The 26,818-nt window shown below is 36.0% G+C and overlaps 1 protein-coding gene across 1 annotated transcript; it reads right to left on the bottom strand.

Moving 5' to 3' along the window:
* Positions 1-206: 206 nt before the first annotated feature.
* Positions 207-16,391, bottom strand: LOC140167762 (voltage-gated hydrogen channel 1-like). Its single transcript, XM_072191053.1, has 6 exons — positions 16,223-16,391; positions 13,188-13,224; positions 10,661-10,931; positions 5,733-6,084; positions 3,339-3,506; positions 207-2,748 (listed from the first exon to the last, which is right to left on the bottom strand). Exons 1-6 carry the CDS (start codon positions 16,389-16,391, stop codon positions 2,531-2,533), a joined length of 1,215 nt encoding a protein of 404 aa, XP_072047154.1. The 3' UTR covers positions 207-2,530.
* Positions 16,392-26,818: the final 10,427 nt, after the last annotated feature.

Below are 26,818 nucleotides of genomic sequence, written 5' to 3'. Positions count from 1 at the left end.
TATCTGATGCATTTACTAGAACCATCTTGCCGAGAAAGGGCTATTCCAGTTGAATACCATACACCACTTTGGAAGACATGATCTTAATCACCCATAATTGGGGTGTAATTTCAAATCTAGCCACTCATTCAGGTAGCCCCATTTAAAATTCACATTTTTTGTGTGAGAGATTAAGGTTTGGATTGCAACTGGAATAGCCCAATTAAACATGTACATTGTAACTGGAATCCAATTGAATTAAATTTAAACACAAGGAACACACATTTATTTGGTATTCAGAAGTATGTTATGCTATGCTGAGAGAAAGCTGTATACTGCCAAATCACCAGTTCCCAATTCAGGAACAATAAAGGTATATATGTGATGCGATGAAGCAAAATGTGTCTGATGTCTATCAATATCAAAATTCAATTTTCAATTTCATATCGTGAGCTATTCTCCGAGCTTTATTTTGCTGAAAACTCCATTATAATTAGACTTATGGTTCCAGAGATATGACCATTTCAGTGTTCCTCAGAACAATACAAAGGATGTTGAATACTATTATTGGCTATAACACAAAATCAATATTCCCAACATCCAACTCATTTTGCTTGATCACATCACATATATCCATCATTACATTCAAGACGTCCACATTTCTTTGGTATAAAACATCATGATAAAAAATTATGAATTTCAAACCTATACTATTGTGACAACTTCTAACTCTTCGAAGTTGAACAACAAAACAACTTCATTTTTAGATAGATATACATGTATATCTAGTCAAATATAAAAAGAAAATTTTGGAACATACCAGTCCAATGTTTCTTAACATTGAGGAAAAGAAACATTTTTAGAACAAGATCTTAATAGTGAGCTATGGCCACAGACTACTACAGACTATTTATCAACAGTCATAGTCCCCGTGCATATTAATGAGGGCCGATCGTTCGATCATGTCATGTCTAACAATCACGCCAGCGTTGCGTTCCTTCGCGTGCTTCGCCCGTCTTCGTGTTTATGTGAAAGACCGTAAAATTAGGTGGTACGTGTAGCAGTTTCGCCTGTCGCATTTCATGGAACAATCGGCCCTCATTATTGGGTGATGCTGAGACTGAGTTTGTCTGTTATCTCTTTCGTCCATGGCTATGGCATTGTAAACTGAATTTAGCGCCCTCAATGACCACTCTCACCAAAGACTTGCAAGGAAACACCATTTTTACAAAATTGCCCATGAATTGAAAAACAAATGTTTTGTTTTCCACAAAATTTCACATTATGTTTCAAACATTGAGGGATGTCATGAAAATTCTGGGCTATTCCATTTAATATACACACTACCCCTGTGGAAGATTTTGGAAGTATATCCCACTGGGGGAGTATGAATTACAAATTAAATGAACACATTAGGCAGCTCCATTTGAATTCCATACATCCTCTGAGAAAGATTCAACCTGAATCTTCCACAGAGGGAGGGTGAGTTTCAAATAGAATTGGTTTTAAATGTGCTAATTCCATTTGAAATTCATATGCCCCTGTGGAGTGTGAATTTAAAATGGAATAGCCCAATAGTTCACTAATAACACCTTGTCCTGTAAATTATAAAATTTGCGGTTTGAATTATAAAATATCCGCTTGAACAAACAAAGGTGAACATGAAATATTATCCTACCTACTTATTTTAAAAAGATTCTGAGTTCCAAATATTCTGTTGCTCCATTAGGCTACTCCACTTAAAATCCACACTACCACTGTGGAAGATTTCAGAAATATCTTCCACAAGGGGAGTATGTTTTTCAACTGTAATTGGTCAGGGTTAATCATTTTGAAACCAATACTCCCTCTGCATTATAGCTTTACCTATATCTTTCACAACTGGAGTATTTCAAATGGAAGTTACCCAATTTGCCTATTCTAATCAAAACTTACACTCCCTCTGTGGAAGACTTTAGCTAAATCTTTCACAGGGGTAGTGTGGATTTTAAATGGAATAGCCCATTATAGCAACAGAATGAAATATTGTTTTCAGCCATCATAATTATTTAGAATGGAAGAGGGGAGAGAGAATAAAAAATGTTAGTCCATATGGCTTCAAGAGAGTGACAAGAGTACAGATGTGTTTGTAAACATGCCCTTCTTTGAGTCAGCATGCATGGTTCAAAGAGCATTTTGTGATCCTAGCATCCTCTTTTTATGATATTTTTTCAGTAGATATCCACGAAAAAGTTTATTCCCAAAATTTCAGTCGATTCCAATTTTGCATTCGCGAGTTATGCATGATTATGTGTATTACACTGCTCCATAGACAATGTGTTGTGATTTCGTTCTGGTACAGAATTAATCTGCAAGAAATGTTTTGTACATGTACATAAACAATATGTAGTCAGAGGTATCCAGTGGTATAAAAATCAAAACTTTTTTTGAGAAAAGTGGAGGAGGTGATGCTGTGGATCACTAATGCCCTTTTAATACTACGCACACTGGAGCACACACTGACATCACTATCTAGAGGAAGCCAAATGGACTATAGTTGAATTTCATTCAATTAACAATCTGATACCTCGTTGAAATATTGTTCTTTAACAGGTGAAGTAGGTGGTGTTGATGCGTTGCTTATAACATTTCCATCCAGCTTTGATTCTTTAATCTCCGTTTTTTCGCTGTCGCTGGAGTCGCTTTTTTCTACGTTGACTTTATTGACTTCTACTATGACATCCATTTGGTTGGCTAGTCCTTTGGGTTTTTCTGATAATAAATCGTCATCTGAAAATGAAAAAAAATAAATAAAAAATTCAAAGATTGGTTGCAAACTTGCCATAGTTTTATGTGGCATGTTTAGGGTGTGCACTTCTTAACGGCAAGTCCTTGATTGTTGCCAAATGGTTTATATGGTATATATTGATTTCACAGCCTTGCAAACCTACCAGTAAACACTTATTGTTCTACGGGAAATTCCCACTAATAAATTGTGCACACAAACAAACTTATTGATATACGTAATAAAGACAATATCAGAAACAAAAGCATGTAAAATGATTTTGTAGTGTGCACCTTGAAGCATTTTTATGCCAATATTTCCTTAACCACACTTTGAAAAAAGTTGTGTAAATGAGAGTATATTGGAAGGCCTAGTATAGGGTAAAGTTAGGGGCTCTGAAAAGAGTCGTTCACTGGAGACGGTACTGCCCCTTGTCAACAGAGAACAAGCAGACCTCTTCTATCTGCTAATGTTAAAGTTTTGGTGGCTCTGAAAAGAGCCATTCACTGAAGACTTCCCCCTTGTCAACCGAGAAAAGTAAATAAGTGGTGGCTCTGAAAAGAGCTGTTCACTGAAGATTGCCCCTTGCACTCACCTATTGCAATGCCATGATTTTTCAATTCTTCTCGTAGTACTTCTATTTCTTTCTCTTGTACAGCACAATATTGTCTAAATTTCTCTAGTTCATGTTCAACTTCTTCCCGTAGTCTCTTCTGCAGCTCTATCTTCTTTTCAGCCGCCGTTTCTACGGAAACGATGACCCCTGTCACATGGAAAATGTTTGGATAAATAGATAATTAATGCAATAGAAAAACCTATCATGATTTGGCATGCTTGCCATCTATGCATTAAAAGAATTTAGGGACCGGTCACAATTTACGCCAGCGGGAATGGAGGATTTCATTTTTTTACACATTCCCCCTTCCCTTCCGTTCAAAAATTCCGCATTACCCCCTTATTTTATGAAATTTCTCAATTTAAAACTTAACATACCCCTCTTTCCTGGCAAAAAATTTGCATTCACCATCTTGCTCACCCAAAAATTTTACATTCCCCCTAAAATCCTCCATTCCCCCCTCTGGTGTATATAATGACCACTCCCTTATGTATATAAAAAGAATGTGAGTGAAATACAACAGCAACATTGGGCTATTCCAGTTGAAATTCACACCCCCTGTGTTTGAGATTAAGGTCATGTCTTCCTTCCATAGTGGTGTGTGCACATCCAGCAACAGCCAATTTGAAGGGGGATTTGCCATTTGGTCTAATACCATTTGGTCTAATATCCATTTTGTCTACATCCATTTCGTCTAAACTCATTAGGTCTATATCCACTACGTCCAATAATCATTTGGTCCAATAATCAATTGGTCCTGTAACCATTTGGTCCGATAACCATTTAGTCTAATAACCATTAAGTCTAAACACATTTAGTCTAACAACCATTTAGTCTAATACCCATTTGGTCTATAACCAATAGGTCTAATAGCCATTTGGTCTAATACCCATTTGGTCTACAAACCATTTTAGTCTTACAAGCATTTAGTTTATTGATAAATAGACGAAATTGTATTAGACTAACTGGTCATTAGACCATACGAGTATTAGACCTAACGGTTATTAGACCAAACGTTTATTAGACCAAACGGATATTCAAGAAATATTAGACCAAATGGTTATTAGACTATATGGTTAGTAGACATACCGGTTATTAGACCAAACAATATTAGACTAAATAGACATTAGACTATATGATTATTAGACTAAGTGGCAATTAGCCTTTCTGGTAATAGACCAATTGAATATAGACTAAACGGTAATTAGACGAAATGGTATTAGACCAAATGGCAATAGACCATTTGAAGTTGTAGCTAGTCTTCTGCAATTAATTCCTTCTATTGTGCTATTCCATTTGAAATCCACACTCCCCCTTTGTAAGTTTTAGGTAAAGTGTTTCACAGAGGGAGCATGGGTTTCAAATAGAATTGACAACTGGGTAACTTTTGATATGACATACTCACTCCAGTTGTAGAAGATGTATAGATAAAACCATATGCAGGGGGAGTATGGGCTTCTAAATAATTAACCCTAGCCAATTCCATTTACAAAACATGCTCCCTCTGTGGAAGACTTTGTTTAAATCGTGGCCTATTTTGAATGGAATAGCACATTGACCCTCTGCATGAATACTCCATTTTGCTACCAAGGTTCTCTGTGCAAATCAATGAGGTATGAGGATAGAGCTCCCTGCTTGCCGAACCAATGAGCCATCTGCTCCAGCAGTGGCGTAGCCAGTGGGGGGGGCAGGGGGGTAAAATGGGGACAGAGAAGTGGGAAAATGGGGATGGAAAAAAGAAGAGAAAAGAGAAAAAGAAGGGAAGGAGAGGGAGAATGAGAAGGGAAGGGAGAAGGAGAGGGAAGAAAAAGGGAAGGAAAAAGGGAAAGGAGAGGAAGAGGAGGGAAAGGGAAAGAAAGAAAGAGGAGAGAGAAGAAAAGGGGAGAAGGAGATTTAATCACAAAATTTCATTGCTCAGGCAAGGCCGTTATTTTACCAAACAAATAGATTTGCATGCTACGCACGCTCGATATTGCGAAAAAAAAGAATAGGGACGATAACAACGTTTTAGGGACGATAAAGACGTTTGCCCCCTCGGACTGACAATGCTGGCTACGCGCCTGTGCTCCAGGTTCAGGTTGCTTGTTGCCGGTTGGTTATAAATCAAACCCTGAATTCCCTGCCATGAAATAAAATTGTATTAAGAAAAACAGCACCAAATATTACTAGATCAGCCAAGGGATCTACTCTTTCATGTATATAGTTTTTGTTAGGTCCAAAGGGTTGTTCAGTGTGCGATTTTCAGTTAAATGGCAACATACTAGTTTGAGCTCAGCGATCTACATTTATCTATGTTGTTGGTGTAAATGTACAACAAAATAAATGTAGCGCAAAAATGTTCAATTCACTAGTAATTTATAACACATCACTCACCATTTACGACTCTCACGATTCTCCACAACCGCAATAACACAAGCAATTCCAACGCTGCAAACGCTTCCTCGTAAACCAACGATACAATGTCCAGAGCAAATGAACTAATAATAACAAAGGCATCAAATATCTCCAGTTTGTGATGGAAGAATTCTTTTTGTAGCACACCTATTTTGAATATGAGTTCAACCATGAATATTGATAAGATTGTTAGACTCATGTAGTGAAGTACCATTGCCACTTCGATTTTTTCCTCCGTTCCGCTATTCGTGCGGACATTTTGCGTTGCGGTTTGTTGGGCGGATTTGATAGCAGGCTCTTTGTTGGTTTCGTTGGTTGGACACTGGCCATCCTGGATACAAAGTAAAAGTAACATCCATTTATAAGAGCTGCATCAACAACATGGTTGGTACCTGTCCAGAGGCGTACCAACTACCAATCAGTGGAAACTTGCCCCCCCCCCCAACACACACACACACACTTCCTAGCTCTAAATACAAATTAAAATTGACCAAAAGTTGTTAATGTACATCTTCTTTAGGCTCAGTTTTAGGCCATAATTGTCCTCATCCTCATTTTGGCCCATTTTAGCATTAACCGCCTGAGCACTACCTGCCGATCTAACATTGCCTCTGATTGGTCAATTACATGGTATCTTCACTTTAATCACCAATCAGAATGGAGCTTTGCAAATAATTCACCCCATTTTTTTTGCAACGTGTAATTATTCTAACAATATTGCTGATTGGGCCAATTGATAATGAAAACTTCTTTTTGGTCAATCATCAGCAGGTATAGTTCTCATGAGGTTAAAATTTCAATTTTTTGCACACATTTATCCTGGTGAAGTCATTTTAGAAGCATGTTTGTTTGTTTGTTTTATTTCTTCTCTGCCTGGGTTACTCATTCAGTGGATGTTTAAAAGGTATCCTCTGTTCTTCCATGAGGCCCAGGGGCCATTTAGTGTATGTATTGAGGGTTGATTAACAAGCATGGTTCGAGTGACACCACCCTTCCCTCCCCCCTCCCGAAATAGTACATTGTGTAAAATGTATACAAGTATTTTGTGAAGGAAAGGACTTCTGGTTGTAGATTTCCTGACAGTAGTGTTTTGTTTTCAAGTCAAGTTACACTGATATCATACTTCTGTTTGTTTGGTATTCTTATCAAGCCTCCCTGATAACAATATAAACACTGTGTGTACATGATAATATCAGGATAGTCAAAATAAGTTACATGTATTGTACGGTTAATACACTACCAACAACACAACTGGAAATATACATACTGTATTATGCACATACAATGTACAAAAGTTTCTTAGGACGCAATTTGTCAAAGCAACATTGCATAAACAAAAATGACATTATAAGCAACAACAACCAAAACAAGTGTGTTTGTATGTCATGAAGAGTTTCTTGAAACTGTTTGTAGATGAGGTTCCCCTGATATTGTGGCAGACCATGGAAATAGTATAGCTACTACTGGTCTATTCTTGTTGAAATCCATACACCCCCTATGCAGGCCCATACACAGGGGTGTGTGATGCACCCTCCACCCCCCTAAAAAAATTGGAAAAGTATATAAAAAGTCCCAACATTTCAGAATTTGCGAGTGTAGCGAGTAAAAAAAAATTTTTTGGACAAAAGGTACAAATGTTGTCCACTTTTCACAAAATTGCACCCCCCCCCCCCTTGGAAAAAAGTCCACTTTTTCAAAATCAGCACCCCCCAAATGAAATCCTGCTTACGGGCCTGCCCCTATGGAAGAAATGACCTTAATCTCCCACACAGGGGGGTGTAAGTTTCAAATGGAGTACAATCAAATGTTTTTAAAAAAACCCAACAAGACAGCAATGGTGAGTACATCTCATTTTTAACCCCATGAGAAGTTGAGAACTACATGCCGATTGGCTAAAAAGAAGTTTTCATTATCAATTGGCCCAATCAGCATCATTGTTAGGATAATTTCACCACACACAAAAATGGGGTGAATTATTTACAAAGTTCCATTCTGATTGGTGATTAAAGTGAAAATATAATGTAATTGACCAATCAGAGTCAATGTTAGATCAGCAGGTAGTGCTGAGGGGATTAAAATCTGGTAGCGAGCTCCAAATTATCCATAAGAAGATAAACAGTGAAACCCTAAAACAAATACAGTAGTCACTGATAACTGTACTTTGATCCTACAGAGTTACATATGCTTCATTGATTGATCAGTAAGTTAATTCCTTGCACGCTGGCCATAGATTTCAACATAAAATGCCAATGTTAAGATTATTTTCTCAGAATATTAAGAGCTACCTCAAGAACCACTGAATGAATACTGGGCTTGTTTGTACTCATTTTAATGCATTTTCTATGCTGATTCCAAATATGGTCATGAAACAGTACAATGGTTAAATTTTTGAATTTTTAAAGAAAATTTGGAACTTGTCATCTTTTTGACACTTGTGTGGAAAGGTAATATTATGGTGAGAACAAAAGTTTGTTAGCACTCGGCAGTATCTTACTTTAGCCACCCATATGAACTTAATAATATAGCGCTTGTAAACATAGGACCAAAATATGCAATACATTGAAAAAATTTATTGAAGATTGAATAAATCAAAGTAAGGCCATAACAACATAATTTGAATTGTACTAAACAATCCCATGGGTTTTAGATATCATTGAATTATACCCATGACATAGGCTATGAGCTGCTATGTACATGGTAAGGATAAGTATGGATAGACCCCCAATTTTCCCTCTTAGCAAATGACCCTTTTTTTGTTTTGCTGTCACCCCATGACCCTCTTTTAACTAGTTCTGAATGGATTTGAGAGAATGCTCTCACAGAAAGATTCCCTTTTTGTCTCTAAAATTACCAAAACTTTGCAATTTCCCCCCAAAATGTTTCAAAATTTTACTTAATTTCGGCACTGAATGACCTCCATATTTAGAGGCTTAATTCTCACCCAATGACCCCCATTTTTTTGCCTTCTCATCCAATGATCTTTTTGGCATCAAATCTCTCACTGAAAGACCCCTAGTTCCAAAAGTTGCAGCTACAAAAGTTGAGGGCCCTCCTCCTGTTTGTAGGCTAGCTCTACAATCAAAATTAAAGTTCAAATACTTCATTATCATTCAAGATCTTAAAACTAACGACACAGAACATCTCTTTATGCAAAATTAGATTAGAAAAGCTGCTTCATGTAAAATGCATGTTCTTTGTACAGCAAAAACATCCCATGTCAAGGTTTATATATTCTATAATAGCAAACCAATAACTCAAAGAGTTCTTGCTTCTTGGACCATTGTATTCCCTTGATCAGTATATGAAGTTGCATTTTGCTTATATTGTAATATACAGGGTGTCCCAGAAAAAATTACCGAGCGAATAAATTTGAATGCAAGCCGAGAAATGGACATCAGAATCCAAAAATTTAAAATGTACCGCATAGCCTTTTTTGTTGTGCATCACATACGAACATTTTATTTGATTCGGTTGACTGGTTGCAAAGAAATGAACGATTACACAATGCGTGCATTAATGCAGTTCATTTCAAGTTTGATCAACAGGCGCGTTTTTCTTACTCGCTCACCGCTTCCTAAAGTTTGAGTATCTCATTAAATTTAGTCCACATTATCTATTTTATAATCAGACAGTGTTATGTTATGCTTTCACTGAAGATGAATAACAGTTTGTCCGAGAAACTTTGATTTCTGCAATTGGAAGCTTTCCAACTTCAATTCTTTATGTTGTTTAAATATGTTATATTTTTTTAACTTTCCAAAGAACATTTGAGCCAAGAATAACAATGATCAAGTGCTTACAGCTTTACGTGTGATTTTTGATACCATTTAAACTTTGCATTTAAATTTCTTGGAAATATTCCAAAAACATTCATGTGTGTGAGAAGTTTTTTAAGCCAGCTGGAATTCTTTATGCAATAATTTAAATTAATGCAACATTTATATCAACATTAACGAAAAAATATATTTACAAGTACCGAGCATCATCTTACATGCAAGCTTTCATTTTCAATATCTTGCAGGTTTTCAAATTTGAATAAGAAACAGATTGTTTAAAAAGAACGAAAAGGATTTCACAGAACAAAATATGAAGCCCATTGACAGTTAAACCACTAGTGCGCATTAGGCCATATTAATTAAAGCGCGTTAGTAAAATCGTGCGTGTAGTCCTCTTTGAAAATCGAGAAATTCATTTTTTTATCTCTTTTTATTTTTTTTAAACAAAAAGGCGAAAATAAAACTCAAAATTCATATTTGATTTCAAGTTTTCGAATTTTTCTTAAACTTTGGACACAACAATAATAATAGAGAAGAAGAATAATTTGTAGTGCTCAGTGACTTTTTTGTCTGCTATTCCAACATTTACAACATTGGATATTATTTGTACAAAATGCTTGTCCCAAATACTGTACTGACACATAAAAAAAATTAAAATAAAAAAAAATACAGTAAAAAACACCACATTCCGCATTAGTTTTTAATTAAGATGGCCTTATGTTGAATGACGATTCTTTCAAACTTGGAACGTAGTGAATTGACGCATGTGTTATGTAATCGCTCATTTCGTCGCGATCAGTGAACAGATTCCAGTCAAATTAACATGTAAGATGCAGAATAAGATGGGCTACACGCTGATGTTTAGAATTTTGGATTCTGCTGTCTATTTCTCGACTTACGTTCAAATTCATCCGCCCGGTAATTTTTTCTGGGACACCCTGTAAGTGCAAATGGCAGCTATTAATTCCACATACATGGACACAAGATGTTCTTGCATTTAAAATACACCACGTTTTGTTGAAAAATGCCCTATCTGCAATAGCTGCCCTATAAACACTCAACAATTTCTATATTGTACACAGCTATTGCCAATAGAGATTTCTTGAAATAAATCCCTTGACCTATGCCTACCTCTAATGCACTGAAATCGAGGATCAATTCTCCAACCACCAAAATACAATCCACAATGACTAAAACTATAACAATAATTTGAAACTCCTGACTGTATAAGATGTCTTCTAATTTCTTGCGTAGCGTCTGTGGTTCTGATTGGCCATGGACCTCTGTTCCAGTTGGATCACTTAGGACAGAGTCGCTGCTGTCGTCTTTCACAATGATGCGCTGGCCGTCATCCAACGCTTTGTTTGGATCACTTAAACGCCGGAAGCCCCCATCTCCTCCTCTGGAAATGAAAATAACATTTTATTTCTCGGTTTGATGATGTGATGTGATCAAGCAAAATCAGTTGGAAGTCGGAAATATTGATTTGGAGATATTGTCAAACAAAAGAAATAATTTCTTCTCTTTCCTATTGTTTTGGAAACCCTTCAACTGCTCATATCTTTGGAACAATGTGACCAATTTCAATGGAGTTTTCTGCAAAATGTAGCTTTGCAAATGCTTTATACATCAAAGTAGAAAAATTAAAATTTAATATACAGGGACTGTCTTTTGAAATTTGCAGGAAATTATTAAATAGCACTTCAAAAGGAGAGCTGTTTAGAGCATTTACAATAGAATGTAAAGCGAGAATGGCCAACTGAGGAGAGCAAAAAAAATCACTCGCCTATATCAGATTTAAAGAGAGCAGTAGAGAGAGAGAGAGGGAGATTGCTCTCACTCTCTTCAAAAGGCAGTCCCTGGATTTATGATTTGAATTATTCATACATTTTAATAATAAGTTTGTTTGAATTCATGAATATGAACTGTCTATTTCTAAACCCATGCATGAATAATCATAGGTTTGAGTGTACAATCAATTGATCGACCAATCTACTGTCACATCTGCCAAGTCCTTTCATCGCGCACACCTGGATAAATACACTGTACGTCACAGGCCATCTCACAGAAATTCCCACAATGCAACATTAAAGTGGCTCCTTCCATGAATAGCACATCGCGCAGAGAAACTGCAGCGAAAATCATCTGTTTTTAACATTAGTTCAAATACGAAGGAATCAAGGTGAGCATAATAATCAAGGAATACTTAGGATACTTTAGGGCTTTGTTTTAGTGAACTGCAAGTTGTGATATTTTACATGTAGGTACGGCAAACATGTTTCGTACACTCCAATTTCCCTGTATTCATGTGGTATTGCCTTGTTTATATGCTGCCACATCCAGAGACTGTGACATACCAGATAATACCAAATTAATATTGTAATGCTTTGGCCCAGAACCAGATGGGCAAATGGGCAAGGATGAGAAAATATAACAACAGAAAAATGGAGCAAAACAGATGAATGATGTATATATAAAACAGTAAAACACAATTTATTTATCCATAAAGAATCCTAACTACAAAGTCTGCCGCTCTGTGAATGTATGTCTATAGTCCATATTAAAATCATATCGGTCATCAATGCAGCACAGAAAATAATATATGTGTGAAATGAAAGAGCTCCAACTGAAAAGTGACGCCTTGTCGTCGCCTAGCTGAGAAGGAGACGGAATAAAAGCCCGCCCTCTCGACTAGTCAACGCCACGACTACAACTAGCCAATCGGAATGTGGAGTTAACCACCGCAATTTCCCGTCTCCATACTGCGTAGTGCGTTTCCCTTTTCGCCGCATTTCTACGTGCCGAAAAGGGTGACGCAAAAGCTATCAAGAGAGGGGAAAACAATGGGACCTAAGAAACAATCAGCGCTAATTTGATCACAATGCATATTGGATAATTTGGTTTCTATATGAAATAGAGAAAGATTGAAAATACGCCATGCCAGGATCTGCGCCCTATGCTGAACACTGAAACAACAAGTCAGATGTGTCCCGAAGCTGTCAATCATGCGTCCATGGTCTCACACGTTGGTCCAAGGTCAGTGACTTTGCAGAATGCGTAGTCACGGTCAAGCTTAAATATTACATTTAATTTATCAATAAAAAGAAGAAACACTAAAACCAGAAAAGATGGGAAGACACCCGTAGGCCAGGGCATTTCAATATTAATGTCGTCAGTCCCTCGTCACATTCATTTCTCAGTTACTGGGACTATTGTGTTTGGGCCCCGGTCTAGGCGAATTTGGATGACTAGCAAATGTGTTAACGTTTGCCTCTCATACAGGCATTTAATTTATAAATAAAGGACGAAAGAACCAGCTCATTTAAACGTCCAAATGATTATGTCTGTGTTCGATCTTCCTAGTTACTAGGACTACACTCTACTAGTCTCGGACTCAAGTCTCAAGGCAATATGCCAAAGTCACCCCAACCGGAGACAAGTTCAACTCAAAAGTGACATATAAATATTTCCATAAGCTTATCAGCTATAACCAATTCGGTCCCAAATACTTGTATAGATTAATGTCAGCAAGTAAATTTTATATTGGGACAATTAGTAATTATTCGGTCTAATGCAAACATCATGAATGAAGTAATTAATTTTTGCACATTTTAAGCTTACCGTAATGGAGTAAATCACAGTTTCTAACCCCACTTACCGTCTCCGTTCCGTTTCAGTGATCTCCAAAAACGCATCTGAATATATTGACGGTGACCTTTAGCATTAGAATTAAATCAACTGCAATTAAATCAGTTCTTTTGATTGAACTGTAGACAAAGACAAACAATGAAACAACGAAATGACCTTTAACTCGCTGCTCTGATGGCGATATATTGGGTGACGAGCTGCTAATTGGCACATAGGACAAACGCACAGCGCATGCGCGGCCTGGGATAGACCCGGGATCTTTAAAGAAATCGGAAGTATCACTTTCTCGGACACTTTCTCAATCAATCAATCAATCAATCAATCAATCAATCAATCATAATTCATTCATTCATTCCCCCTATTCGTGAACCAAAAACTTTTTGACCCCTCACTTTTGGACGTAAAACTAAACCCTTCCCCCCTTGATACTAGGTACCAAAATATTGACCGTAAAATGGGGTAACTTCGGTCAGCGGGCCGCGGGGTAACTTTGGTCGGTGAAATATATTTTTTTAAATGGTTATATTTCTGTACAGCAATATATTTTTTTGTCATATTTGGTGTCAATTTGTTAAGAAATATATTTGGAAGAAATAATAGTCGCTCAAGTCCAATTTCTTCGAAATTTACTAATTTTTTTGGATTTTTGACCAAAAAATGAGCATTTTTTTACATTTTTTTCAGAAAAAATAAAAATCGATATTTGTGAGCAATGATGTGTGCTTGATTAATTTTGCAAGGGGTCAAATGTCACATAAAACAACAACTTTCTCATTTACAGCGAAGATCAATTTTTTTGATTTTTTTTTCTTCATGGAATGTAATTATACTCTGACCAAAGTTACTTACCCCAAATGCGGGGTAACTTTGGGCAGGCTATTTTTAACTCCTAGGCCGGGCACCCTTACAAAATTATTGAAAAATCTTTTTCAACTTCAAGGTGTAGAAGGGAACCCTAATGTCAAAAAAAGAGTTAATTAGAAATATAATTGGTTTTGTTTGGAAGCAGTGGTTTAAAAACTATGAAAAGTGGTACAAAGTTACACCATTTTACTGTACCTCCCCCCATTATGTACCATTCTACATCAAAGGACAGAAAACATATAAATGATACTAAAACTTGTATTTATGTGCAATGAAATTATACCCGTGTCATTATTACAAGAACTGGAATTGTGGAAATGTTTTATCATTTTGTAAAGTAGGCCTACGCGTTCATAAGCATATTTATCATGTTTATGAAAGCAATGATTGGAATCATGGCGGCAGAAGCATTAAAATTAAGGGGTCGGGGGGACGAGTATATTTTGCTCTTGTTTTACTAAGACTTTTTGTTGCGCATGAAGCGTGCGAAAAACTTCAATTTCAGGCTATTTTATACCCCGAAATGAAAGCGTGTTTTGCTATTTAGCTCTATTTGATGGTCCAGTTCGCGCGAAGCGCAAAATTGAGCAATTTTACCCTATTTGGGCCAAAACACGGTGATTTTCGACATGCTAAAAGATGCACAGTGCAATTATTGTTTTATTTTTCCGTCTCTGATTAGGATTTTTTTGGGATATCCCCCAAGGAAAAAAATAGGGGGACGTGTACCCCGTTCTCCCACTTCGGAGTCCGCCGCCTATGATTGGAACTCCACATGATTTAAATTGTAAAGTACTAGGGCCTTTCTTCCATGATATAATGGTCAAATAGAGTGATAAACATGAAACATTGCTAATGTCAACACTAAGTTTTATCACCCCCCTCCCAACTCTACATGCCAAAAAACTTTTAACCCCCCGCCCCCTGTTTGTACACTCCCACCCAAATGCTCACATGTGATGAAGTCTTCCGACAAGATGGACGAAATAATTAGTAGGTAAAAACTTACTGGTTTTGTCAAGCAAAAATCACCAATTGATTTGAAGTACAAACTTGATGAATCTACATTCACTGACGAGCGTTATGAGCCCCACCAGGGCTCATAATTAGCCCGAAATAGCCTACTCCGTGTTTGGGGCCAACATTGGGTAAAATTGCAAAATTGGCCCATAAAGATAAGCTAAGATATAAAAATTGCCTTCATTTTTATTTTTGGCTAAAACAGTCTAAAATTGTAAATTTTTCGGGAGCTACGCGCAAATGTCCATCTAAAACAGCCGCAAATAGGCTCGCCCCTCGCCCTAAATTTTACAGCTTCCATCAGCCGCCGCAGTATGGTAAGAAGAACATGCAAGCGAGAAGCTTGGCTGTGCAATAATTATGAGCTCCGCGATCCGAGGACGGTCAAATGGGGGAGGGAGGTGACAAGCCAATTTTGGCAGATCGAAGGGTGGGGGGGGGGAGCGCTTTTTGACACATTTTACGTGGTGCCGCGCCGTTTAAAAACACGCTTAAAAGGGCATTTCGTGATCCACAGCATCATCCTCCCACTTTTCTCCAAAAAAGATGAGATTTTTATATAATGTTTATGTACACAAAATTTCTTGCAGATTACTTCGTTTTGCAAAGATATCGTGCAATTTGAATTTTGTTCTGGTATACAGAACGAAATTACAACGCATTGTCTATGGAGCAGTGTTATACACATAATCATGCATAACTCGCAAACGCAAAATCGAAAGCAACTGAAATTTTGGGAATAAGCTTTTTTCGTGGATATCTACTGAAAAATGTCATAAAAAGAGGATGCTAGGATCACGAAATACTCCTTTATATGAAAACAGAAACATAAAAATGTAAAATTTTAAGTTTGCTACGCTCGCATTACATAATTTGATTATTTAGACCTGATTTCCTAAGGTGTGCCGGCCTAAATGTAAACTGGAAACTCAAAAATGTCTAGTGGTTACAAAGATTGTTTTAGCAGGCCGAGAGCGGGGGCAGGCAATTTTTGGCAGGCTGAGAAAGACAGAGGGGGTGGAGTTAGCAATTTTTGGCACGCCATTGGAAATTGACACCCGGCTCATTATTATTGCACAGCGCTTTAAGTGTTCGAATACATGTTTCGGAGTGAGATCATATTAGCCTATAATAAAATAGGACCTAATATAATAGGCCTACCTTTCTTCTGCATGTCCACTTCTGTACAGCTCTCTCCCGTCACCATTTTTCTGGAGTCGCCCAAACCATCTGCTCCAGATGCCGTCGGCGGTAACACTGACGAAGGGAGCTTGTCTGCACCAAAAGCCTCCCCTGTCCGTGGAAGACAATTGTTTTGCTCTTCCGCCATTTTAAGCTTAGGTAGGCCTGTGTAATGTTCAGTTAGGCATTTACCAAGTACCTGCAAGTACCTAATAATTGCCACCTAATTCGACATCAAACCCTGAAAATGAACTTTATTTCCGGGTATACTTCCAGGGTCTTTGCTACGGGTTTTCCTTCCGGACATTTTGACTATGCTACTGATACCTTAGTGCAGGATGTCTCTAGCTCTGAAAGAACCTTACAATAAAATTTTATTTTATTTATTTTTCTTTTAATATTTATTCCTAAACCACGCATCAATAGCCAAAAGTTGTATATTTCAAAAGATTGAATAAACTTTGCGCAAAGTTGGTAACAATAATTGCTCAATTGGTCAATGTTGCATTAAAATGTTTTAAAATTGGCAACGTTGGATGTCAACTGTGGCCAAATTTTCACAATTTTGCGTAAACTTTATCGTTTTTGACCAAATTTTGACATTTTCCCAAATGACATGCGGCCTTTACAGGATGAGTACAAGTAACCATGGCAGATCCCAATTTTATCCAAAATCATGCCAATTTCTGTTCATTTTGAGCCTCGATCCAGGAAAAAAGTTTGGCACACTTTGCCTGCTTTTTGGTATAGCTCTGCCCCCGATCCCCTAATTCAATGTTGGACCAAGCCATGATGTCAACAGGCTAGGCCCGTGAGACCCTCCAACATTGAAAGATGGGGAGTGGGAAAGGGTGAGATATAGGGAGGAGTATGTATATATTGCATGCATGTTTCACTCGCCTCTCCAATTTTGATAGGGTAGGCATTTCAATGGTTAAGTGCAAGTGTGCCAACTATTTTTTTCATGGATTGTAGCTCGTTTTGGTTGTGTTGCCTGATGGTTCCCCATTAGGAGTTATCCGAAATTACTTGATCCAATGTAGCTTTCAGTATACTGTAGATCTGTGTATTAATGAAGTAGTTACACAGCCGTGACGTTAGTCACGGCTGTGTCTTTTTTCTTACAGGTTCTTTCTTTGCACAGCCGCCATCGGCGCTGTGCATTGTTTTTACCGCGTTCTTCTTTCTTTCTTCTTCTTCTTCTGTCAACATTATGATCAGCCATCGTAGCCACATGCTTTCAGGCGTGTTGACCATACTTGGTCAGTATAACCGTTTGGTGGTGCCACAGATGTCACATGATCAACTTCCGGTCAAATGTCATCCACTTCCGGTCAATGGCCAAAACTTGGATTTTCACTAAAATGCTACTCCTCCCACATATTACATAGCACCGTAACGTCACTTACACACATGCATCATCTATAGCCAGTGTCTAAAAGTTGTTCACAGAATTGGGATCAAAGGTCATTAAGGGGTCACTTCCGGTAAAAGTCTGAAAAATTTGTTAAAATATTCAAAAAATCACTGTCTTTACAAATTACATAGCAGAGAGTCGCCAATAGCACACATGCATCGCTACTAGCTAGGGTCTTTAGGATGCCTACAGTTTTGGGGTCAAAGGTCATAAAGGGGTTACTTCCGGTCAAAAACCAAAATTATCAAAAAAGTTTAAAAATTTTTATCTCAAAATGTAAACAGACCAGAGTAATATAATCATCATACATGAATCAGTGTTACCTGATGTATGCATGGTATATTTATTTTTGGGGTCAAAGGTCATTAAAGGGTCACTTCCTGTTTTTAGCTAAATAACTTTAAGAATTTTTATCTCGACAACTAAACATAGTAGAATTTTTTAATTAAAATTGGAACAATGCATTTTGTCGCTGTACATAAAGTTTTTTTTCATTGAGGTCAAAGGTCATTAAGGGGGTCAAAAGGTCAATCAAAAATTTAAAAAAATCAAAATCCATGTATAAGTTCCGATTAAGCTGAAATTCACCAGGAATATTCCTTATGACATCCTAAGCACTATGTAATATTTTTGCGGGGTCAAAGGTAATTAAGGGATCACTTCCGGTTCTCACAGATTCGGGGTCATAACTCATTTGTCACTGCTGGCTGTGCATGCTCGCGGTCGCAGGCGAACGCAATCAGATCTCGTTCTTCTTCTGTCAACCATTACATTTGCTCTAGCACTCACACACTTACATCTATTTTGACCTAACTTGGTCACAATGATTATTGACCATGCCCCTACATGTCACATGAAACTTGTGGGGTCAAAGGTCACGCAGGGGTCATAGGGGTCAAAAACGTGATTTCAACTAAAAATGCATCTTCTCCCACAACTTACGTAGGACAGTGACGCCACTAGCACACATGCATTGTTATCATCCAGTGTCTATATGGTGTACACAGATTTGGGGTCAAAGGTCATTAAGGGGTCACTTCCGGTATAAAACGAAATACCTTCAAAAAATTTTATTAGCTAAACAAAATGTAGGGCAGTAACAGAATGTTCACATCTGATTTGCAGTTACCTAATGTATATGTGATATTTTTTTATATGGGTCAAAGGGGTCACTTCCGGTATAAAACGAAATAACCTTTAAAATGCATCTTCTCCCACAAATTACGTAGGACAGTGACGCCACTTGCACACATGTATTGTAATTACCTAATGTCTATAGGGTGTACACAGATTTGGGGTCAAAGGTCATTAAGGGGTCACTTCCGGTATAAAACGAAATATCTTCTAAAAATTTTATTAGCTAAGAAAAACGTAGGACAGTAACGGTATATGCACACATAAATTGTGGTTGCCCAGTGTATATGTGGTATTTTTTAATTTGGGGTCAAAGGTCATTAAGGGGTCACTTCCGGTATAAAACGAAATACTTATAAAATGCATCTTCCACAAATTACGTAGGACAGTGATACCACTTGCACACATGCATTGGTGTTACCCAGTGTATATGGGGTGTACACAGATTTGGGGTCAAAGATCATTAAGGGGTCACTTCCGGTATAAAACGAGACACCTTCAAAAAAATTTTATTAGCTAAGAAAAACAAAGGTCAGTAACGGTATGTTCATATATGAATTGTGGTTACCCAGTGTATATGTGGTATTTTTTTTATTTTGGGTCAAAGGTCATCAAGGGGTCACTTCCGGTCTGAGACGAAAAACCTTCGAAATGCCCCTTCTGCCACAAGTAACATGGCATAGTGATGCCACATGCAAATGTACATTGACACTAGCCAATGTCTATGGGACTTTCATATATTTTGGGGTCAAAGGTCAATAAGGGGTCACAACACGGCTGTGTTCGTGGTCTTAGACCACAGCTAAGTCTAGTTTATTGTTTTGGATCTACTGTGTACATGGTGTATTGATATAGCGCAAATTACTAGATACGGCACGATTTAGGGTGTAAAAAAATCGGATCTTCTTTTTTTCTACAGCCTCACATTTCTATAGAACTAAAAGACTGTTGCCTCATGCACAAAACAATCAATAAAAAAAGTAGAAAATATATTAAATACATCAATGTAATTTTGCAACATTGGAAATGGTTGCGACATTGTAACCAGTATTATAAATCATAACAAATACTCCAAAGGGACATATAGTCCAGTTTCGATAAGCAACAAAGTTTTAATGCCCAACCTAAATACATAGACCACTCGCAAAATGATAGAAAACATAACATTTATATTTTTTCTCTTTCCTAAAAACGATCGCCTCACAAAACAATATAAAACAAAAGATAGCCACTCACAAAATAATAGAAAACATAACATTTAGATTTTGTTTCTCTCTCATAAAATTAACCGCCTCAAAAAACAATATAAAACAAAGAAAACTATTCACAAAATAATAGAAAACATAAAATTAAGATTTTATTCTTTCCTGAAAACGATCGCCTCACAAAACAATATAAAACTAAAGATATCCACTCACAAAATATTAGAAAACATAACAAATAGTGGTTATTTACTCTTTCCTAAAAATTAGTGATCGACTCACAGAACAATATAAAACAAAAGAAATCCAATCACAAAATAATAGAAAACATAACATAGTGGTTTTTTGTATCTCTCCTGCAAATGATCGCATCACAAAACAATATGGAACAAAAGAAATCCAATCACAAAATAATACAAAACATAACATAGTGGGTTTTTACCTCTCCTGCAAATGATCGCCTCACAAAACAATATAAAACAAAAGAAATCCAATCACAAAATAATACAAAACATAACATAGTGGTTTTTTTTCTCTCCTACAAATGATCGCATCACAAAACAATATAAAACAAAAGAAATCCAATCACAAAATAATACAAAACATAACATCGTGTTTTTTTTTACATTTTCTGCAAATGATCGCCTCACAAACCAATATAAAACAAAAGAAATCCAATCACAAAATAATCCAAAACATAACATAGTGTTTTTTTTTTTATCTCTCCTGCAAATGATCACCTCACAAAACAATATAAAACAAAGATATCCAATCACAAAAAAATACTATGTTATGTTTTGTTTTATTTTGTAATCACAAAATAATACAAAACATAACATAGTGGGTTTTTTTTATCTCTCATGCAAATGATCGCATCACATTATAAGAAATCCAATCACAAAATAATACAAAACATAACATAGTATTTTTTATCTCTCCTGCAAATGATCGCATCACAAAACAATATAAAACAAAAGAAATCCAATCACAAAATAAAACATAACATAGTGGGTTTTTTTATCTCTCCTGCAAATGATCGCATCACAAAACAATATGAAACAAAAGAAATCCAATCACAAAATGATAAAAAAACATAACATAGTGTTTTTTATCTCTCCTGCAAATGATCGGATTTCTTTTTTTATATTGTTTTGTGAAACGATCATTTGCAGGAAAGAAAAAAAACCCACTATATTATGTTTTATTTGTGATTGATTTCTTTTTTTTATATTGTTTTGTGATATTTTGTAATCACAAAATAATACAAAACATAACAGTGGTTTTTTTACCTCTCCTGCAAATGATCGCCTCACAAAACAATATAAAACAAAAAGAAATCAAATAACAAAATAATACAAAACATAACATATTGTTATTTTTATCTCTCCTGCAAGTGATCGCCTCACAAAACAATATAAAACAAAAGAAATCCAATCACAAAATTATACGAAACATAACTATGTTATGTTTTGTTTTATTTTGTAATCACAAAATAATACAAAACATAACATAGTGGTTTTTTACCTCTCCTGCAAATGATCGCCTCACAAAACAATATAAAAAAGAAATCCAATCACAAAATAATATAAAACATAACATATTGTTATTTTTATCTCTCCTGCAAGTGCCCGCCTCACAAAACAATATAAAACTAAAGAAATCCAATCACAAAATAATATAAAACATAACATAGTGGTTTTTTGTATCTCTCCTGCAAATGATCGCATCACAAAACAATATGAAACAAACGAAATCCAATCACAAAATAATAGAAAACATAAAATAGTGGGTTTTTTTTATCTCTCCTGCAAATGGTCGCCTCAAAAACAATATAAAACAAAAGAAATCCAATCACAAAATAATACAAAACTTAAAATAGTGTTTATTAACTTTCCTGCAAATGATCGCCTCACAAAACAATATAAAACAAAAGAAATCCAATCACAAAATAATAGAATACATAAAAATGTGGAGAGACTGTAGAGGGCGGTAATGTGAGTGCGGCACAAAATCCTCACACAGAAATTACACCCTAAATCGTGCCATAGCTGGATCTGTGCATTGATGAAGCAGTGCATTACTTCATCTACTGTAGATCTATGTATTGATGAAGTAGTGCATTGTTTACATCTACAGTAGATATGTGCATTGATGAAGCAGTGCATTACTTCATCTACTGTAGATATGTGTATTGATGAAGTAGTGCATTGCTTACATATACTGTATATCTGGGTATTGGTGGAGTAGTGCATTGCTTACATCTACTGTAGACCTGTGTATTAATGAAGTAGTGCATTGCTACATATACTGTAGATCTGTGTATAGATGAAGTAGTGCATTGCTTACATCTACTGTAGATATGTGTATCGATGAAGCAGTGCATTCCCAGCAAACACAAAAACGTTTTTAAAAGGTTTTAAATAAGTTATATTTTGGGTTTGGGTTCAGGTAAAAACATTTTTATAACATTAAAATGTCGGGTTATATAAAGGTCATGAAATCGTTTTAAAACGTTTTGCATGAAAACACATTACAACAATATTTTTAAAATGTTTTCGAAATGTCATTGTAAACTATTTTTGCAAACATTTTTGGCCAAATATTTTGTCAACACTTAAATAACATTATGTTAAAATATTTGCACCCAGCAAACACAGAAATGTTCTTAAATTTTTTGCAAAATATTTTTTCAACCCCAAAATAACATTCTGTTTAGAATGATTTGTACCAAGTTTTCAAAAATGTTTTTGGAATGTTATTAAAACGTTTTTATACCCTTTATATAACCCGACATTTAAATGTTTTCTGTAAAACATTTGTGTTTGCTGTGCAGTAAATTACCAACAAATGTTATTTAATGTTACAAAAACGTTTTATACCATTAATATACCTATAACCCGACATTTAAACGTTTTCTGACAACCTTTTATAACCTTTTGCGAATGATGTCGAAAACGTTTTGTGTTTGCTGGGTTACTTCATCTACTGTAGATCTGTGTACAGATGAAGTAGTGCATTGCTTACATCTACTGTAGACCTGTGTTTTGATGAAGTAGTGCATTGCTACATATACTGTAGATCTGTGTATAGATGAAGTAGTGCATTGCTTACATCTACTGTAGATATGTGTATAGATGAAGTAGTGCATTGCTTACATCTACTGTAGATCTGTGTATTGATGAAGTAATGCATTGCTACATATACTGTAGATCTGTGTATAGATGAAGTAATGCATTGCTTACATCTACTGTAGATCTGTGTATAGATGAAGTAATCCATTGCTTACATCTACTGTAGATCTGTGTATTGATGAAGTAGTGCATTGCTTACATCTACTGTAGATCTGTGTATTGATGAAGTAGTGCATTGCTTACATCTACTGTAGATCTGTGTATAGATGAAGTAATCCATTGCTTACATCTACTGTAGATCTGTGTATTGATGAAGTAGTGCATTGCTTACATCTTTCATTCATTCATTTATTTCCATATATAAAAATATACAACTACATCAAAAATAAAGAAACACAATATGGCGGAAAAGGCAGGAAAGCCAATAAGGCCTCAGAATTGCCTTTCCCTGACGAAAAAACAAAACAAAGATTATGAAATCAACAAAAATAAATGAAAACTAGACTTAGCTGTGGTCTAACCCACGAACACAGCCGTGTTGTGACCCCTAATGACCTTTGACCCCAAAATATATGAAAACGCCCATAGACATTGGCTAATGTCAATGCATGGGTGCACGTGGCACCACTTTGCTATGTTACTTGGGCAGAAGGGGCATTTTGAAGGTTTTTCGTCTCAGACCGGAAGTGACCCCTTAATGACATTTGACCCCAAATAAAAAAATACCACATATGAACTGGGTAACCACAATTTATGTGTGAACATACCGTTACTGTCCTATGTTTTTTTAGCAAATAAACAATTTTGAAGGTTTTTCGTTTTATACCGAAAGTGACCCCTTAATGACCTTTGACCCCAAATCTGTGAGGACCCCATAGACACTGGGTAATGGTGGCATTGTCCTACGTAATTTGTGGAAGAAGCATTTTAAAGGTATCTCGTTTTATACCGGAAGTGGCCCTTTAATGACCTTTGACCCTAAATTTAAAAAAATACCACATACACAGGGTAACTACAATTTATGTGTGAACATAACATTTTTTGAAGGTTTTTCATTTTATACCGGAAGTGACCCCTTAATAACCTTTGACCCCAAATCTGTGAGGAGCCCATAGACACTGGGTAATAAAAATGCATATGTGCAAGTGGCATCACTGTCCTACGTAATCCGTGAGAGAAGAAGCATTTTGAGTTGAAATCACGTTTTTGACCCCTATGACCCCTGCATGACCTTTGACCCCATACGTTTCATGAGACATGTAGGGGCATGGTCAATGATGGCTGTGACCAAGTTAGGTTCAAATCGGTGTAAGCATGTGAGTGCTAGAGCAAATGTAATGGTCGGCAGAAAGAAAGAAAGAAGAACCTGTAAGAAAAAAGACACAGCCGTTGACTAACGTCACGGCTGTGTAATGACTAACAGACATGACAAATTACAGTGCTCGAGAATGGCCTAATTGTACTTAGAGATACGTTTTTGTTTAAGCTGTTTGTGGAAATGTTTTATGGACTTTGAGTCTTTAATTTTTTTATCTAGAGAGTTCCAAAGTATGGGCCCGCTCGTTCGAATGGAATGGTCGGAAAAAACTCTTTTATTTTTTTAACTGGAGATCATTATTTCGTCTTGTCTGGTAGTCATGGATGTCAGAACGTTTTGTAAAATACTCATTAAATGAATTGGGTAACTCATGTATGGAATTCTTGTACATAAATACACCGAGTTCAAGAGAATACATATCTTCTATATTTAAAATGTTGTATTTGGCAAATAAAGGTCTGGTATGACTTCTATAATGACTATTAGAAATTGTTCTTATTGCCCATTTTTTGGAGTTTGGTCAGTTTATCTAAATAAAGTTTACATGTATTCTCCCAGATTAGAATTCCATAATTGAGGTACGGCAAAATAAAAGTACAATATAAGGTATATAATATTCGATCAGGAATAAAGTGTTTTAATTTGTTCATGATACCAATATTTCTCGACAAAGTTTTGGAAACGCAGTCAATATGACATTTCCAGGTGAGGTTTTCATCTATTAAGACACCTAAAAATGTGGTATGTAGCACTCGGTCCAATAGTGTGTTGTCTAGGACGATGTTTAAATCTTGCTGCACTTTGACTGATGTCATATGAGGCGTTCCTAATAACATATAATTTGTTTTGCTTGCATTTACTGATAACTTGTTTGCTCTAAACCAATTGCTTACTTCTTTCAATTCAGCATTCACGACATTTGTTTGATTCTTAATATTTTCATGCGAGTAAAGGATAGTGGTATCATCAGCAAATAGTATAAAATCCAGAATATTAGAGGTACTAGTGATATCATTAACATATAATATAAAAAATAGTGGACCTAATATTGATCCTTGCGGAACACCACATACAATATCTTTAAGTTGTGAGTCACACGTGTTGTAGGATACATATTGCTTTCTATTACTTAGATAATTTGTAAACCATTCCAATACCACACCACGAAATCCATAATGCTCTAATTTATGAAGAAGTATTTTGTGGTCAATTGTATCAAACGCTTTCGATAAATCTAAGAAAATTCCAATAGTTGCTTTATTTTTGTCCACTGCTGTATTAATCTTATCCACCAGCTGTAATATAGCCATATAGGTAGAGTGGTTGGATCGAAATCGAAATTGTTTGTCATTTAGGATTTCGTGAGTATCTATGTAGTTAACACATTTATCAAATACAAGTCTTTCTAAAATCTAAAGTCTATAATTGGAGAAGACTTCAGCTTCTTCTTTTTTGTATATTGGTATAACCTTAGCTATTTTTAGTTTTTCAGGAACAATACTTGTTGAGATTGACATATTAAATATGCTTGTAAGAGGTTTTACGATTTCCTTAGCTACTCTTTTTATAATGAAATTTCCTATGTTATCATTACCAGCACTTTTATTTTGGTTAAATTTATCAATAATTTTTATAATATCCATTTCCACAATTGGTCTCATGTACATGCTACTAAATCCTTGTGGCATTTTTTTACAATTTTCGAGCACACAACACAGACAGCACGAGTATTTAAATTAGAAACAGACATAGAAAAATATATAAATATACACAAATATAAATAGATTAAAAAATCAAAGGTTTATATAAAGTGAAATAATGAGGATTGCTAGTGTGCGGACAAGGTTAAGCTGATTTTGAGGCGTTGCCACCGCAGCCATTATATTTAACATATTCAAGTAGTAAATTGTATGAAGTTTTTAACGGGTTACTTGAGCTTCTTTTACTATCGATTTTGCTTCACGAAGTTGTAGATCACTTTTATTGAAATAAGCGCAAAGCCAGGGATAGATACGAAGGGATAAGCATCCTAGACTGCTGCCCTCATTCGGAATATGTATCCTAGGTCTAGACAATAGGCGGATTAGCGGCCATTTTGTCTTCGACATGATTTTATTCACGTGTCCTTATACTTTAGTACACGAATATATAAGTTAACAGGTTTACAATATTAAAATTATATTTTGAATATACAATATATTCTGTAGTAAATCGATCAAATGAAGGTTGTTCAGGTATTATATGCTTGATAAAATTAAACTGTCTGACCAGCTAGTATTCTCCTCCGCCGTCAGTGTTATTCCAGACACTCCACGTATACCGTGTTGCGAAGGTGGAGGAGACTAAAGCTGTATTGACGAATACGCATGCGTT

The sequence above is a fragment of the Amphiura filiformis genome, chromosome 13 (assembly GCF_039555335.1).
Source record: "Amphiura filiformis chromosome 13, Afil_fr2py, whole genome shotgun sequence".
NCBI lineage: Eukaryota > Metazoa > Echinodermata > Ophiuroidea > Amphilepidida > Amphiuridae > Amphiura > Amphiura filiformis.
Note: the sequence above shows the minus strand (reverse complement) of the source record. Positions and strands in the feature narration are given on the sequence as shown.